Genomic DNA, 17,960 nt, shown 5'->3' with positions numbered 1-17,960 from the left:
TTGGTTCAAATCATTGAGGGCACCCTTATGAAGAAGGGGCCCTTTCGTGATTTAAACCATAGTGGTGTGTGCAAATGTGTAGAGAAAGGGAGGGTAGAAGAGGGGAGTTGAGGGGGGTGTTCCTTTTGTCAAACCCACCTTGACCTTCCTTGACTTCCTTTGACTTCTTTTTCTTTGCTTGATTTGTTTGAGAGAAGGTTGAGAGTTGAGAGTTGTGAGATGAGTTGAGAGTAAGGTGTTGAGAGTAGAGTAGAGTAGAGAGTTGTAGTTTTTGGAGGATTATTTTTTAAATTTTCATTAGTTGTTGTAAGAGGAGAATGGAGGGGTTTTTATAGAAGTTGGGAGGTATTTTAAGGGTATAATAGGGTGAGGGTTTAGAATGAGGGGTAATGGCATGGGTTTGAGAGAAGAAGGGTATGAAATTTGAGGGAGAAATAATGGTAGTTTTGTAATGAGGGAAATGGGTTGTGTTTTAACCCAAATGGTTTGGATCTTACCCAAATCCATTTGGGTAGAGTGTTTGGTGGGGTGAGATGAATGATGGTTGATGGGAGGAATGGTGGTGTAAGGTAGTTGTTTGGAGAAGGAGTGTTGAGATGGTTGAAGAGGTATGGTGTTTGATTTGGAGAGATGAGTGGTGATTGGTTTGATTTTGAGAGGATTGAAGGGATGATGACATGTGGCAAATGGAGGGATGAAGAGATTAGTTGATTGGTGATGGTAGTTGGATGATTAGAGAGAAGAGTATGGGGGTGATGGTGGGAGGTATGGGTTGAGGTGATTTTGTGGGAATGTTTTAAGGGAAAGTGATGGTTGAGGTGTGGGAGATATGGGTTGTGATGTGGGTGGTTGATAGTGTTAGAGTATGTAGGGTATGGGTTGAGTTGTTGGTTGTTGATGATGAGAGGATGGGGGATAGGTTAGGGTGTGTAGGGTATGGGTAGTGGTATTGGTGGTTGATGATGAGAGGATGGGGAATAGGTTAGGTTAGGGTAGGGTTATGGGTTGAGTTGATTAGATGAGGGAGGTGGAAGAAGATGATGACATGTGTCATCTCTTGGTGATTGGTTTGATGTGATGATGATGGGTTGGATTTGATTTGGGTAGTGGATTGGACTTTGGGCTTTAGTGGTGGATTGGGTAGGGTTTTGGGCTTAGGTGATGGATTTGGGTTGGATTGTAGAATAGTGTTGAGTTGGGTTTATGTTGGATTGGGCTTGAGTTGGATTGGGTATAGGTTGAATGGATTTTGGGATGGATTGGATTTATGATGGATTGGATTTTGGGATGGATAGTATTGGGTTGATTTTAAGATGTATGAGAGTGGTGAGGTGTGCGGGTCCATGGGCCACGTAAATGGCCTCGAACATTTATTAATGTAGATTTGGGCTTTGGGGCCCATCCCAAATTTTTGGTTTTCGGGGTATTTTGCGTCGAGGGCCCGCTCAAATTCGGGTGTCTACAAAAGGAATTTGTCTTCCCAATCAAAATCCATTTGGAATTCTAAGTCTCATTCTTTGTTTGGATCGCAACCTTAAACAGACTCCCAACAGCCGATACTCTCAGAGATGGGGGTTTCATACAAATTAATTTTGGTGCAAATGTAGAATCCCACCCTTCAGATGAGACTAATCCCACGGTCACACACACACACACCACCCTCTCGAAGAGTCCTATGTGCAACTTGTACTCTCGTTTTTATGTGTGGTGGTGTTTTCCCAATTCGGTCGGTCTTGTCTTCTTCCAAAGCTGGAGACCTACCATCTCATTCTTGTCTCTTTTTGGGTATGGAAAGAAAGGAATGGAATAATCTTCCTTTGGTGTAAACAAAATAAGAAAGTTAGGAGCTTATCTTTTGAAGATTTCTTGTTTAGGTGGGACTTTGTTTGTGATAAAAAGAGGTTAATTCAGCTTCTACTTCTCTCTCAGGGCGTTTTGTTCTCCATCTGTAAAAGTTTATACTTATCAAATAAAAAACAAATACTCAAGTAAGTCCCAGATTTGATATTAGTTATACAAAGTGTATATATTTCATGTACAACCCTCCTTTCCTAGAGCCTAAGATTGAACCCGTTTGAATACAATATAGAAAGTAATTTTGGAAGAAAATACATTTTAAAAAAGTAGAATGTAAGATTTTTTTTTATTTTTTTCCTTTAAAAAATATCTTTTTTTTTTTTTAAACTTTTAAAAAGTAAAATTTTAAAGTTAATTCAAGCAACCTTTTAAATATTTCAACTTAGCAGTCAAACATATATACAAAATGTCTGGGAAAGGAATTGGTTGAATGATTAAGTCTTTCGAGATAAAGAAATCAAAGTTTTCTTTAAAGGTCAACTGTCAATGAGATTATGGTTTTAGAAATAAAAATATGTTTTAAAATATTTTATAATATAATTATGAACTCAATTACCAACCAAAGTTGATTTTCTTTTATTTAAAGAAATTTGAAGGTCAACTGTCAACCATTTATAACAACTTAATTTCATATATTTCGTTCACAAGACATAAATAACCCACCAATTCATTAAAACTAATCAATGTCCCACAGAACCCTCAAGATTCTGTAAGTCAAAGGTGAAAATTTAAAATGTTCTTACTAGAGAAACCTGTCAAACCAATCACTTGCTTCTTTCACCATCGATACCGTCATTTGGTGCCCAATTCCAGGTTCGGCTATCAGCTGAGGAGAAAAAAAACACATAAGTTTGCTGAAATTGGTGAAATAACAATCTAATAATTCTTCGAATTTAAAGTTTTGGACCATTTCAGAACGTTTTTTCCAAGACCTTTCAATTTGGACCAGGACCCAAACAGAATATTGATGTCTCGGTTTGTTTTGGAATGTTTTGGTTGAGACTGTCTCATTTTTTTCTTCTCCCAACTGAACATTGTGCCAGGACAAGATTTTAAACTTCACTTGTGAGTTAGTTTGTGTGGTTATAAAATATGAAAATATCGGTAGAAGATAGGGAATCATACTTTGATATAGTTTCGGTTGGATTATGTGTAGAATTTAGCTTGTTTATGTCTACATTTTATTATTGAGTATGGGTGGTCGGTCATATGAGCACATAGAAGGAAAGAGCTCGTGATTGTGTGTATTTGTAATTCGTTTTAATAGAAGATAGGGGATTCATACTTTGATATTTTCTGGACAATTAGCCGCTTTGTAAGCTTCATGTGCTCTTGAAATGGGAGTTTTCAAACCCTCAAGAGGACAACGAGGATCTTCTTCACCTGCATGGTACAAACAATGAATGATCCTTGAGAAAGCTAGTTTACATATCGAAAAGATATTTCAACAAATCGTTCAGTTCCATCTTTCGAAATTAAAAATGAAAAATAGATCAAATTATATCGATTACATCTTGAAAGGCCGGATGAGATAAAATGAATATACTTCCATTGATTGAAGCTCAAAGAATATTTATACCGTTTAGAATCAGCAGAGGACGTGGTGCGATAACTGGAATTGAGTAAGGTGAATCGAATTTGGAGGCTAGACCAGGAGCAATCCTATCCCATACCTGCTCAGAAAAATAATAATAATGTTGAATTATCCAACTTAAGAGATATGGGTCAAAAAATAATAAAGCCCGGTAATTTAGACACTGGTTTGCCCTCGGATGAAGATTTATCATGCATATATTATAGGAAGAAATTTTTTCTTTTTCTTTTTAGATACAAACCACATTCAAGGAGTGTTAAAAATTAAGAGAGCTGCTATTGGCATCCTAACTTTTACTTATTACACCCCAATTTAAAAAAAAAAAATCAATGGATGAGAGTAAGTAAAAGTTGGGGTGCCAATAGAAACTCTATTTTTTTAAAAAGATTTCTATTTGTTAGATTTAGGATTTTTTATGGGCCAATCCTAATTATAAACAACTGTTGAAGTTGTTTCGACGTGTTATAACGCTTTTTTAATGTTTGAATGATGTGTTTTAATCTTTAATTAGGGTAATAAATAATTTAAGAAATTGGGGTATAAGACTATAATGTGCCAGAATATTACAATACATGAAATGAAGTGCGGAAGACTATAATGTACGTAACATAACCAACCAACTGACCTTTTCCACCACCTCTTTATCAATTTTTTCCTTGCCTAAATCAACCCGTGCTTCTGTAACCAGAAAAAAAAAAAAAAAAATTCAATTTAACTACAGGATTCAATAAATTCCCTTTACAATATTTATTTATTTATTTATAATAAATCTCAATCAATAAAGTTAATTTCAGTTTTGAACTCCTTATCTTCCCAAATCTTATGACATCCACCAAAAGATGTTGCTCGACACCCATTGGACATTTGGCTGAGATGCATCTCAATAGATTTCTCATGCCCGGCTTCTCCAAGTCTACTTCTCATCAAATTTTGATGTGCCTTCACCAAGAAGTCTTGACTTCCAATCTTCCCAACTTCTCGGGTGTTTAGATCTAGTTGAACATATCTCGATACGGGTGGCTGACTCAAATCAAGTACAAATATTTGCACCACAATAGCCCCCTCTTGGAGGTGGAGAAAAGGGTGTAACTAGGGTCCACCTCTAAGAAGATCAATCGGTTTTAAACTGATTGTTTGGCCAAGTAACTTCAATAATTGCACTTTCCTTAAGCATTAGGCTTTCCATAACGAGTTTTGCTTATCTTTTGGGCTTTCCCTACTTATCCAAACTGTTGGAGCTAAACTCGAAGTGCATGGTCAATGCCCCACTCGGTGGACTAGTCCCAATTTTCCCAAGTTTTAGGATCCGCCCATGTTCTGAGCTCTGCTCAGTGTAACTTAAAATAACCAAGTTATGGAGGAATAATAGCTTAAAAGTTGAAGAGTTTTAGGATAAGTAATGACCAGGACAAAAGTTATTAGGTGCAGCTTTAGCAAGGTCATTCCTAGGATGAGATGTCAATTAAGATTGATGGATAATAAATACCCAAAATGTGACTTAATTAGGTTTAATTATCCATAAAGATTGAGAGATCAGCGAGGAATTGAGGATCTGATTCATAAAATTAGTGTAGGGTTGCTAAAGTCAAGGCGTCTCCTAGAGTAATTCACACTAACTGGAAATTTTATAAGAAAGCAATAAAGACGAGACATATTATGTAGTTGAATGTTAGAAAAAAAGAAGAAATATGTTTATAAAATGAGCGCAACATATATGAGGATGTTGAGATGAATGAGTGTTAAGGCTAGGAAAGATAAAATCCAAAATGCATACATTAGAATCAATGAATAGGTCCAATAAGAGACAGAATTAAGGAAAGTTGTATGGGATGTCTTTGATGTGTACAACGAAGACCAATGACAGAACCAATATGGCGTACTTGGGTACAAATTGAAGGCCCTGAAAAGGTGAGAGGATGGTCGAAAATGACGGAGAGATTTGAAGACACGAGCCTTGACCAACATATAGATTTAGAAATTAGGTAACTTAAGAACATGTGAAATAAACATAAACTTGTCATGCCATACATGAAAACCAAGTAAAATCAGAAAATTTTGTTCTGCCTTTGATATCACTAAGCTTACCTTCAAAAACAGGTTTTATACTGTCGACTCGAGCCTGCCATTTATTGTTATCTATGGCCCATAGAAATCCCTACAAAGATTTAACATAAATATTCAACTTTTTTTTTCCAGTAGACGTGCAAAGCCCCGAGGTTGGGGAATATTATAGGAAAAAAAGCTAAAACCATTTAGTTTGACGCACCTGAACACCAATTATAGGGACAACTACTGTATAGCGGGTATCCACAAAAGCAGCAAACCATGCATGCATTCCTACATAAGAGAATTACCATTTCGACTGCTACATGTTACTGCAAATATGACGATTTCAATTGTCGGCAATATAACTTTAATTTATCTAACCTCCAAGTGATTCACCAGTAATCCCTATCCTAGAAGGGTCAATATCCTCTCTTTGTGAAAGATAATCCGCCAGTTTCACCAAGTCCCATACCTGTCACAACTTGTGCTTTTAATTGGTCATTTTCATGAACCACAATGGTAGAAAAACCAAGCCATAATGATTCAACAAGCAGAAATCAGCATAACAGCAGAGTAAATATTGTACATGCAATTTTCAGATTCAAATCAATAATGCAAAACTGAATGAAAATTGGTATCAAGTGTACTACCGTATCAAATATAAAGGGCATTGTATCACCATTTTTCCATGATTGTACAAGAGCCTGCATTTGATCACAAAACCACATTAGAGTATCAAACTTAATCATTATTTAAAGGAAGGGTAAAACATCCCTTCATATGAGTTAGGGAACTTATACACCATAACCAACCCTATATTGAAGGTGCCTGTTAACCAACCAACTACTCCAAAAGAACGATCTGTTGGAGAGGGGGAGAACTATGAATATAAGAGGGTCATGGGGCTTTACTATGGCACACTCGAGATTGGAGGAAAATATACACTCAATACTCCTTCTCACCCATTAGAGTGGAAAGAATCAAACCCATGACCTATACAAACCTACCACTCTGATACCATGTTAACCAACCAACTACTCCAAAAGACTGACCTGCTGGAGAGTGGGGAGAACTATGAATATAAGAGGGTCATAGGGCTTAACTGGGGTATGACACACCTGAGAGTGGAGGAAAATATACACTCAACAGTTTCAACTTAGCTAAGATGGTAAGGCTTGAGGTGTATTGATCCCATGACCTAGGTTCAAATCCATTTGAAACCACCTTCCCCTCTGCTGACCACTAACCCCTTGTTTGCCTGGCAAAAAAAAAAAAAAAAACCAACCTTGTATTGGTCCACATCCTCTTTGGCAAAGCATGAGGACGAATACAAGTTGGACTATATTGATTAATCAAGAAAAACACTCTCCCTTAAGGGTATATCACTTGATCAGGTACTTGTTTTTCAGAATCCATTCTTCATGTAGCTTGAATACTGTAACAACTACAGGTTGAAGCTCTTAAAAGAAAGAAAAATAAATCTAGTACATTTTGTAAATGTGCATAATTTTGTTCTTTCTGATGACCTAAAGCAAAATAGTGGAAAGTGGTGATTAAATACATCTCGATATGTGGTTAGATTGTGGGCTCGTTCACCATGGTAGCGTGAATCAACGGCAATAGCTATATAGTCCCGTGAGGCATATGCCTGAAAAAAAAAATTGAACCAATAAGACAATGGAATGCTGTCAAATGTTGGTAAATCACTGAAAAAACTAAAAGGACCATAATTGAGTGCTTTACCTCAAGCAACGGCCGCAACCATTCCTTACATTTGTTTGTGCTATGCAAAAATACAATAGCTGGCCTTCTTTGTAGCTTGCTTTCCTTCAAGCTCAGGATCAGCAGTGGTAAGCGTCCTTGCTTGCCCACCTATTAATGAAAATGAACGAATCAACATTAAGTCAGTTCAAGGAAGACCAAGGTCTTCACGTTGCCATTCCCAGCAAAATAAGGCCTATTATGATTTCTAGTGATGGTAAGTCAGCTTTGTGCTATGTGAAGAGCAAAGGAATCTCCTCTATGGGTCACAAAAAATCTGATTAGATGATCACTTGAACCAAAAATCATTTTTAATCTTTGATATTCGATGTGTATTAGGGAAATGGACAGAGCTACTTTTTTTTTTTTTTGATAGTTAAAGGGTTAGTGGTTAGCAAGTGAAGTTGGGTTCAGGGTCTGTAGTCCTTTTTTATTAAAAAAAAAAAACAAAAATCTCTAGGAAAGAACTTGCTAGCTTAGTAAACTCAGAAGGATCCAATGAGAACAAAGTTGAGGTTCAAAAATTATAACTAAAGGTCCCACTTTAACGAGAAAACATCACTCGTTGACAGAAGATGTTATTTAGATTGATTTAATTAGCAGACTGTCTAGTATCACTCCCCACCCTCCTTCCACACCTCCAAAAAAAAAGGAAAAAAATGAAAATAAAAATAAAAATAAACCAGTGCAGTCGGATTTCACCCAAGTCATTTTCCATAAGTACGATGCATTAAGGCCATTTTCCACTTCCCTGAAAGAAGTTCAGTTCCTGACATGCTCACATTCAGTTCCTGACATGCTCACATCTCGACCAAAAAAAACCAATTTTATCAAGGCCCAAGCAAAGATAATATAGTTCAACAACACTAGAATTCAGGTAACAAGGAACAAGAAACATGCATCAAAGAGTACTTTTTCTCCACACATGAGAAACAAACATGCATATATGTTCATGAAAAGAAAGATGCAACCTACAGAAGCATGGACTTTCTTGCCAAAAGATAAAATATAGGACTCAGAGCATATCATACAGCCAAGGTAGCCCAATTTAAGGACTTCTAAACTAGTTGAAGTAACCTATCAAAATAATATAAAACTAGTGGAAGCCCCATGAGAATATATATATATTGATATATTGATCGATCTTAACTTAATTATATTTTTCCACCCAAACATCATGTTGTGTATTTATCCTATTCTTTATTTAAAATACCAAACTGTTGGATAAAACCAGAACTTCACTTACCTCAGTAATTAAGTGGAGGTTCTCTTCTTTCAACTTATCCTTGAAATTTTCTATGTTCTTCTTTGGACAAGAATTTATTACCTGGTAAAATCTCAGAGTCAGGAAAACAAATTCCCCAGAATCAACAATAACGAGCAGAAAGAAAAAATATCTCCACAAGATTGTCAACACAATTCAACCTCACTGAAGGTTGGACGGGGAATTTCTTGATACATGGGATGTAGGACAGGGTTTGCACGCTCCACAGAAAGATGTACTGAAAAGGTCAGACAAGAGCAAAGCAGAGTCAACTTCAAGTCGAACTTTGTCACATTAAGTTTAGGAAAAGAGAACGATACGACAATCAGAAATAAAATTTAAGTGCATATTATTTCTATCATCACCATTAAAGCCTTACCACAAAGATCTGGGGTTGGCTAGGTTGGCTAAACAAATCCTATTCCTCCACTCTACTCAATCCAGGACCATGTCTTCTATTACTGAAATTGTGTTCTTATTATTTCTATTGGCTCTCTTCACCTAAGTTTCTTAAAACTTCAAACGGCTATGATACCCATCTCTCACACTTCGATTGTAAGTGTAATTCCATATCTATAAGGCTAAAAAATGTACCTCCTCTCTATGTTCTAATTGTTTCTATGCACATTCTTCTCAATTGCATCAAAAGGACCAATTCATCCTCTACTTCCTAAAGAAAATTGCATATAACCTTTATAAAGATTGCCTCACTTCTCGTATCTTCCTACACCTTTTACTAATCATAAAAAACTCTCAAGATTCAAATATCAATTGGCCACCATTTTCACGTCTTGTCTTGAAGTTGAACGCTCTGTCTAGTTCTCCCATTTCTTTTCTTTCTAGCATTAACCAAGCAAACTTCCAATCTATAATCTTGCCCTTGTGTTTCACCTCCTTGAGCTTCTTGCGAGCTCTCCAAGTCAATTTTTTTTGGTACAAACTCCTTCCTGATGTTATCCTCGAAAAATATTTTCCCAAAAAAATTATAAAAAAATATCCTTTGGTCAAGCAAATTGTAATCCAAATGGGCCACAAGTGTCTATAATTTAACAATGTTTCAAGTTCATTCAATGATCATCAATGCAATTATAATAACCAAATTCTGATTTCATAATTATTTGGCAGGGGTTCAATTGGGATAAATTTCATTAAAATGGGGAAAATTTTGGGGATTATACAACATGATGCTTTTCGATTTCTTACCAAAACCCATTATCTACCACCTCTCCAAACATCTTATCTTATTCTTGAGATTTGTGTATTGAAGAAAATAAAATTTTGGGGGTAAATTAATTAGCTGATTTGCCAATTTAATTGACTTGTCCCTTTGTTCAGAGAATTTTACAAATTTTTGGAAAAATTGGTAAAATTTTGTGACTATGAATACAACAGGTCGAGAGGAGATTATTATAGTTATTATTACAACCTCGAATCAAATTTATAGAGTTTGAAAGAGAGAGAGAGAGAGAGAGAGGAGAGAGAGAGAGAGAGAGAGAGAGAGAGTTCAAACAAGCACAAATGACTTCAAACGAAACATTTAATTTCGAAACAAAGTGAGATTTAGGGTTTTAACGATCTAAAAAATCAAACTAAAACTAACATTTAAGATCATCAAGAGCAAAAAACGAGAGATCAAACTCAAATAAACTATTACTTCGTTTCAAGATCTGAAAATTAAATTTACTAATTAATTAATAAACCAAATGAACAGTTGATCAGAATGCTTAAAGTTTCAATCAATGTGTGATTATCACCTTCATTATCAGATCTTCGACTGCGGAGTACTCTAATAAAATCCGATCGCAGCTTCTCGGCATCAACGGTTTCCATCCTGATCGTACGTAACAGTCGGTTTTTTTTGGTTGTTGTCTTTTACTTTGACATAAGTATACGTATTTATACCGTAAACAAGTGGATGCTACAAATACAAATACAAATACATTTTTTTTTTTAAATTTTACATTTTAGGGTTATCTTACTTGAGTCACAATCCAGAACGGTGTTCCATTCTTGATGATTACGTGACACGTTTTGGTTGGATATTAAAAACATCGGGATGCGTGCAATATAGAAAACGGTTTCAATGTGTATCAAACTCCAACTAAAAAGTGCCAAGTAGACAGCGTTTCTATAAAAAGAGTTTTACCAAACTCAAAGTACTATTTACATATTTATAGTTATTTACGTATTTACCCTTAGACCGGTGGAAATCATTTGCAAATACTTCCACTGTTGCACACAAGTGTTTGGTTTGTTAAACAATGCAAATGATTTGCATAAAAACAACGTGCACACGTGAATTTAGGAGGTATCTGTAAATAGTACTTAAGTTTGGGGTCTGCCGGTATATTTGGTTGGTTTTTTAAGTGGCTCAGCCCCTAATCGGATGAATCTAGCTCTCTGAGTCAACTCATTAACTCGGATGAATAAGACTCAAAATTTCCCGAATTAGGTACCAAATTTAACCAGCTATATTTAGGGGCTGTTTGACAACTATTCTGATTAGAATTGATTATATATTCAGATAAATAACTCTATAAGAAACCATTCTAAAAGAAACATTATCAAACAGTTATATCAGAGTCAGAGATCAGATATAAAAGAAAAGAAAAACACAGTTCAAATTATATAATCAAAATCAAATTTAAACCCATAAAATAGAGAAATCTAGTTTCAATGTAATAATTTGTAAGAAATCAAGTTTGATTTGAAGAATAAAAAATCATTAAATATATAAATAAATAATAACTACACAAATCATTAATCAACCAAGAATCAATTGAAACAGTTAAAAAGAAAAAAGAAAAAAGAAAAAATAAAAAGAGCTCGAGATTTGAATTATTAATTATATATATATATATATATAATGTTTTTATAAAACAAAAAACCAGTTAACTCGGACGAGTTTTATTGACTCGACTGATATTTTGAAAACATAAGTGGATGATATTGAATATGCCACTCTTTCAGTAAGATACCGAGATGAATCTGTCGAGTCATCTCGGTGTCGGACGATATTTTGAACCATCATCGTTCTCAGATTAAACGAACCTGTAGGAGTCGGAGCTTTCGCTAGTTTCGATCAAACTCATCTACAGATCCATTAAAAGCCAAATAAAAAATCAGAATTACTTGAAGCAACAAAGAAAGAAAGTAAGAAAGAAATCTATGAGGATACCCTGAAGGAGGTGAAGAGAGAGAAGTAAAAGAATATGGAGAAGGCGAGTTTTATCCTTCTTCATCTGGCGTTAAGGTGAAGTTCTATCATTTGGTGAGGAATCTTCCTAAAATAATACTCACTTTTTTTCAAATGACAAATATGTCCCTTCCCCTTGAGTACAAAATACAAAAGAAAATTATTATGGTTTCCATGGGTGTTGGACTCACGACGTCCAAAATTTTATTTGAGAGCTGCTATTGACATCCAACTTTTACGTATTACATACAAATTAAAAGTAAAAGAGAGATTCTATTGTCACACGAACTTTTGCTATTGCCATCCCAATTCATATGCAAATCACTAAAGAATTAGCACACATCTTGGGGTGGTGTTAGCAATAGAAACTCTCAATAAAAAATAAATAAATGTTAGAGAGAATAAGTAAAACTTGGAGTGCCAATAATATCTTTTTTTTCCCTTAGATTTCTATTTTTTAGATTTAGGATTTTATACAAGTCTAATCCTAATTGTAATCAACTACTGAAATTGTTTCGATGAGTGTTATAATATTTGATTAATAGCTTGACCTTGATCTTGTAATGTTTGAATAGTATGATTTAATCTTTAATTGGGTTGGGATAAAGATTTTAAGAAATTGAGGTGTAATAAGTAAAAATTGGGTAACAATAGCAGCTTTATTTTATTTTGAAGATAAAAACGCCCTTAATCAATCAAAAAATGTTTTTGAGAAAAATACTAACTTCTTTCTATCAATATAGTTGGATCCAAATCCCCAAGAGTCCAAATGGCCTTACTAAGGTCCTTGGGCTCAACTTGTGGAATCCAAAACCATGATCTGATGCTTCAAGGTTGTAGAGGACAACATTCTATGAATTTTGAAGAAAAAAAATTCCAAAAAAATTATCTTTGAGAGTTGAATTTTAATTTTAAATTTGAAAGTTAGGTGGAAATTTGGTAGCCGTCAGGGGTGGAGCCAGGATTTTACTCATGTGAGGGCAACTAAAGAGTGAAATTTTTTTTGTGAGGGCAACAAATATTGTAATTTTTTTGTGAGGGCAACATGAAAATGAAAACTTTTTTGTGGGGGCAACTAAGAGTGTAAAACAAATTGTGAGGGCAATAACGACAGATTTCTTTAGTGGCAACTATTATTTGTCGCAATAGCTCATTACTCTACATAAAATTTGAAAAATCTTACGGGGGCAAGTGCCCCCATTGCCCTCACTCTAAATCCGCCCCTAGTAGCCGTCCATTTTAAAGTCTTGGATTAAGTCCAAATATATATATATATATATATATATATATATTTGGGTCAGGGTTGACAGTCAACGTTAGAGAGCCAACATTTTGTCCTATGTGGCTTAAAAGTTTTTCATTGAGCTAATTTTTTGTGAGGATGATCTCTATGATGAGGAGATTATCCTCACAAAAAATCAGCACAATTTAAACTCTCTAACCCCATCAAAAGTGTTTTAGAATGTGGAGCATTAATTTCTTATTGAAAACTTGTAAACCACTTTTGATCGACTTAGAAGTTTCTGATTGGGCTGATATTTTGTGAGGACGATCACTGTGATGTGGAGATCCTTACAAAATATCAACTCAATCCAAAACTTTTAGGCCTCAAAGGTCAAAATTGGTTGCCAAACGTTGACTGCCTTACTTGACCTTGTAAATTTTATCTGAGTTTTTCCTTGAAATCTAGAGGGTTGTGGTGTTGGATTGCCAATGTCGTAATTCATTTGAGCAAAATGACCCTTAGTAAAACTTAAAATCTTACTTGGTAAGGGAAGTGTAAGTGAATCCCTAAATCATGTATCTTTAGTATAATAATGAGAGAAGGCGAAGTAGAAATAGTTTTTTTTATAAATAGAATCCACCATATCATTAGTCATTAACACCTCCTTTTCACTTTTTTTTTTTTTCAAAATATAGAAAATAAAAATTGTCATGTTCAAAATTTGTAAAGCAAAAGATATAACTTCATATTGGACCCTTCAATTTCTTTGAGAAATTATTTTTACCAACTCATCCTCAACTTCAATCCCTCATTTTCAATCACACTGAATCTATTGTATTTCTCCTTATTTTTCAATTCAAAATCAATGATCGTTTTTCATTTCTTTAATAAAATTATCTCATTCTTGTGGTTTATATATAAATCTCGTATTTCTCTAAAAATCCTATCTTGTTATTGAGATTTAAAATTTGAAGAAACTAAAATCTTAAGGTTGAAGATAATGGTATTTGATCATTGATTTTATTCTCTCAAAAAAGACCTAAGTCAAGGGGTATGTCATCAGTTTGAAAATAGAGAAAAAGGTATCTCTAATATTTACCATAATGTAGGTGGGCAAATGTCTAAATCACCTTTCTAATAATTGAAACTTTTTGACTAAAGTAAGGATTTTATTCTACTCTTAGGAGAAATGTAAATATTCAAGAAGCTGCACGGAAGCTGCAGAGATTAATAATTTTGTTTATTTTGTCCGAATGCGTGTACGTAACCTTTTCTTTCAGCCGTTGTCCGCGAGTTGTGTGAATCTTACCAACTCCAAGGCCAAATAGCCCATTAGTAGGTTTAATTGGTTGAGTTGATTTAAACTTAATTTTGCTTAAATTAAGCCCTACGTTCCATGATTTTAAAACTTTATTCGAGACCGAGACGTATCACCTGAGTTAACTCTGTATCGAAGATGAATGAGACTAATTCACAAGTCATTTTTTTTTATCAAGATTTAATACTTCACGTATAAATTTTTAATTTTTTGAACGAGACATCTCAAACATATCAGAAAACTCGTCTGAGACAACTTGGTATCGAACTTAGACGAGACGAGACGCAAAATCGAATTTTAAAATCATGCTACGTTCAGCCCATTTAAGGCCAAGACTAATCCATTAGTTCTATGAAAATAGGCCAAGCATTGTTTCAAGGAGATTTTTTTTTTGTGCTCATAAGGCAATAGCAATTTGACATGTGGCATTAATGACATAAGCAATAGAGAGGAGATTTCTCTCTCCTGCCCGCACATTCTCTACCACGAAATTTTAATTTTAAGATGGAAAATGCCGAAGTAACATGGAAATGTACATCGTTAATACATTGATGACGTGGATATGTATACAGAATCATAGATGCTTTTCATCAGGATAAGAGTGAAAAACATCAATGATTCTATGAGCTCCGCCACATCAATTATATAAATATATAATGATTTATTTGTTATTTTCTTTCTTTTATAAATATTCTCCCCATTCAAATCATTTTCCTCCTCATATTCTCTCTCTCTCTCTCTCTCTCTCTCTCTCTCTCTCTCCATTATCTTAATCTTTCAAGTATTCATATAATTCATACAAAATCACCTATCATTCTCAAGTATTCATATATTCTCAACTCTCAAGAATAATTTTCAAAAAGAAAGGAGAATCGAATTACCAAGCTTAGCAAGGGGATCTAACTTTCAAATCTATCAAAATTCAAAGCAAAGGAGGACAATCGACAAAGAATCTCCGATTTTGCCACGTGAATCTCCGATTTGGACAACGAAGCTCTGATTGTGCCACGTGAATCTCCCATTTGGACGATGAATATTTGATTTTGCCACATGACGTGAATCTCCAAATTTCTTTATACAACTTTGATCAAAATGACTCCCAGCTTTGATTGTTCTAAATTTTAATTTATAAGTATAAATATTTCCCATCTCTATTTCTCTATTAGTTTGTGTTTCTTTTTTATTTTTTTATTAATATTTTTAATAGTTATTTAATCAAATTAGTAATTTATAATCAATATAATGGATAATCATATTGATGATTACACGACTTATTTTGATAATACTTATGTCCCCCCTCCACTATGAATGATTATGAAACACTTATAGGCATGGGGGGTGATGATGAAGGTAGCAATGTGCTCAAATCATCAAGTAAATCAAACACAAAAAATAAAAGATAAATGTTCGATGTTTGGCAGCATTTCATAATCATTCAACATACCAAAGAAGATAGAAATGTAATCCAAAAAATCAAATGTAATTATAGAAATGTTTAGCTTATTTTAGCGCACAAACGAGAACTAACTGTTTGTTAAAATACATTAAAAAATTTTGTCCAAGAAAGCTTTAATCAGATATTAGTCAAACATTGTTAAGTAAATCGACGATGGGTGAGATAAGCATATGGTCATATAGATAAGAAAAAGAACGATATGTTATAGCTAAATTATACTAGAACAAATGTCATTTCTAATTGTTGAGAAAGATAGTTTTAAAGAATTTGTTCATAATGTATTTTTTCTCGGCCGGTTTTGAAATTATTTTTAGAAATACTCTTAAAAGAGATGTAATAAAAAATATTTTAATAAAAAAAAGAAATTAAAAAAAATTACATAATATACTGGATAAGATTTGCCTCACCTTTGACTTATGGACATTTATTCAAGAAATTCAATACATGTGTATTACAACACACTATATATGTTATTAATGAAAATTATATAAAAGAATAATAAAATTTTCACAACTAAAATCACATAATAACGGAATAATAATTGTTGAAGCTATACAAAATTATCTTATAGAATATCAAAAACATGAAAAAAAATATTTACTATAACCTTAGATAATGCATCAAATAATCTTGTTGTACTAGTTTGTCTTAAACAAAATTTATTTAATAATAATGAAATTTTAAAAATTTATTTCCCGTACATTTTGCCGTAGATATACTAAATCTTATTATTTAAGAAGGTATACAATATGTTGGTAATGTTATTGATGGACTTAGAGAATTTATTAGAATGTTAAAGATTATGACTGACCAAACAATAAAGATTTGATGAATGTTGTGTATATTGTAATTTAAAAATCGTTAGATTATCATTGGATGCACCTCATCTTTGGAATGCAACTTATACCAATAAATAATTATGTAATTGAAACAAATCTCACCCAATTTAGTGAAGAAAATTGGCAAAATGCACAAAATATTTATAACTTTTTTCAACTTTTTGCTGAAGTTACCAAATTTTTTTTAGGGGTTAATTATGTTACATCTAGTGATTTTTGTTAACATATAACTAGTATAATGGACTTATATGAGATAATTCGGGTAATACTATCGTTAATTTATCAGATTAAATTTGAAAAATATTGGAAATAAATTCATTTTTCTTTAGCATTTGCATCATTAATAGATCCTCAATATAAAACGAGAGTTTTAGAAGTAATTTTGACATTAACTTATGGTTATGACTATGAACACTACTTAAATGAAATTAAATTTAAATGTGAAGAAAATTTTAATTATTATGAACGTAAATTATGTGTAGTTAGTGGTTCTGATAGTATTGTTGAAGCTTCTTCTTCTTTTTTTGTTGTTAAGTCATTAACTTTACGTCGATTATTATTTAGAAATAGGACTTCTAATTCTACCCAAAGAAACTCAATGTTTGTGATAAGGATTCCTACAATGTGTTAAATTGGTGAAAAGGATATTTTATTCAATATCGCGTGCTATCTGTGGTGACATGTGGTCTACTAACTATTTCAGTGTATACAATTGCTTTCGAATTAACATTTACTATAGGTGAAAAAATTCTTTCAAGATATAGAAGTCGCCTAGTTCTAAAGACGGTGGAAGCATTGATATGCTTGAAGGATTGGCTCATTGTAGAGAAATGAGATTAAACAAGAGAAGTGGATCGACTTGCTAACGAATTAAGACAAATAGATATATTATTAGATTATAAATATTTTTATTTTTTGGGTTGAGTTTTGCAAATGATGGATAGGTGAGTGGATGACAATCTAGTTGTGCTGTACTCATATTATAGTGATGCAGTTCCTCACCCTAAGGTTTAAGGCCTAATCAATGTAACTCTTATATGTAAATTTATAATGTCATTAGTCATTAATGTCATAATATACGTTGATTGAATGAATGAGAAATGCATTTTGAGTTTTGTTTCAATATATGATTAATTCTCTATTTTTTTATAAAATTTTCTAATGTAAGATTTACATATTTATAAATTTGAACTATAGTTTAGAAACTAAAATATTTATATAATTAAAAATTAAAGCATAGTTTAGAAACTAAAGTATTTATTTAAATTTTAATTTAAAGTTTAACTTTAAAGTAAACTAATACTCTAAAGTATTTATATAAATTATAATATTAGAAAAATTAATATATTTAATGTTTGCCCTTACCCATACTCAAAAATCTGGTTTGGGTAGGGTATGGGTGTA

The 17,960-nt window shown here is 33.3% G+C and overlaps 1 protein-coding gene across 1 annotated transcript; it reads right to left on the bottom strand.

Moving 5' to 3' along the window:
• Positions 1 to 2,468: 2,468 nt before the first annotated feature.
• Positions 2,469 to 11,715, bottom strand: LOC147388774 (alpha/beta-Hydrolases superfamily protein). Its single transcript, XM_086418093.1, has 14 exons — positions 11,574 to 11,715; positions 10,277 to 10,353; positions 8,684 to 8,760; positions 8,505 to 8,585; positions 7,241 to 7,369; positions 7,059 to 7,145; positions 6,148 to 6,201; positions 5,879 to 5,969; positions 5,718 to 5,788; positions 5,537 to 5,606; positions 4,077 to 4,129; positions 3,437 to 3,530; positions 3,143 to 3,240; positions 2,469 to 2,683 (listed from the first exon to the last, which is right to left on the bottom strand). The coding sequence occupies exons 1-14, from the start codon at positions 11,612 to 11,614 to the stop codon at positions 2,600 to 2,602; spliced, it is 1,107 nt and encodes a 368-aa protein (XP_086274219.1). The 5' UTR covers positions 11,615 to 11,715; the 3' UTR covers positions 2,469 to 2,599.
• Positions 11,716 to 17,960: the final 6,245 nt, after the last annotated feature.

The sequence above is a fragment of the Akebia trifoliata genome, chromosome 12 (genome assembly GCF_017979445.1).
Source record: "Akebia trifoliata isolate Shusen 1 chromosome 12, ASM1797944v1, whole genome shotgun sequence".
NCBI classification, from domain to species: domain Eukaryota; kingdom Viridiplantae; phylum Streptophyta; class Magnoliopsida; order Ranunculales; family Lardizabalaceae; genus Akebia; species Akebia trifoliata.
Note: the sequence above shows the minus strand (reverse complement) of the source record. Positions and strands in the feature narration are given on the sequence as shown.

Coding starts and splice junctions, on each gene's coding strand:
- LOC147388774 (XM_086418093.1), bottom strand. CDS start 11,614: ATGAGTTTGATCGAAACTAGCGAAAGCTCCGACTCCTACAG. Junction 8,586..8,683: donor CCCGTCCAACCTTCAGTGAG/GTTGAATTGTGT, acceptor AGATTTTACCAG/GTAATAAATTCTTGTCCAAA. Junction 5,607..5,717: donor TCCCTATAATTGGTGTTCAG/GTGCGTCAAACT, acceptor AAATCTTTGTAG/GGATTTCTATGGGCCATAGA.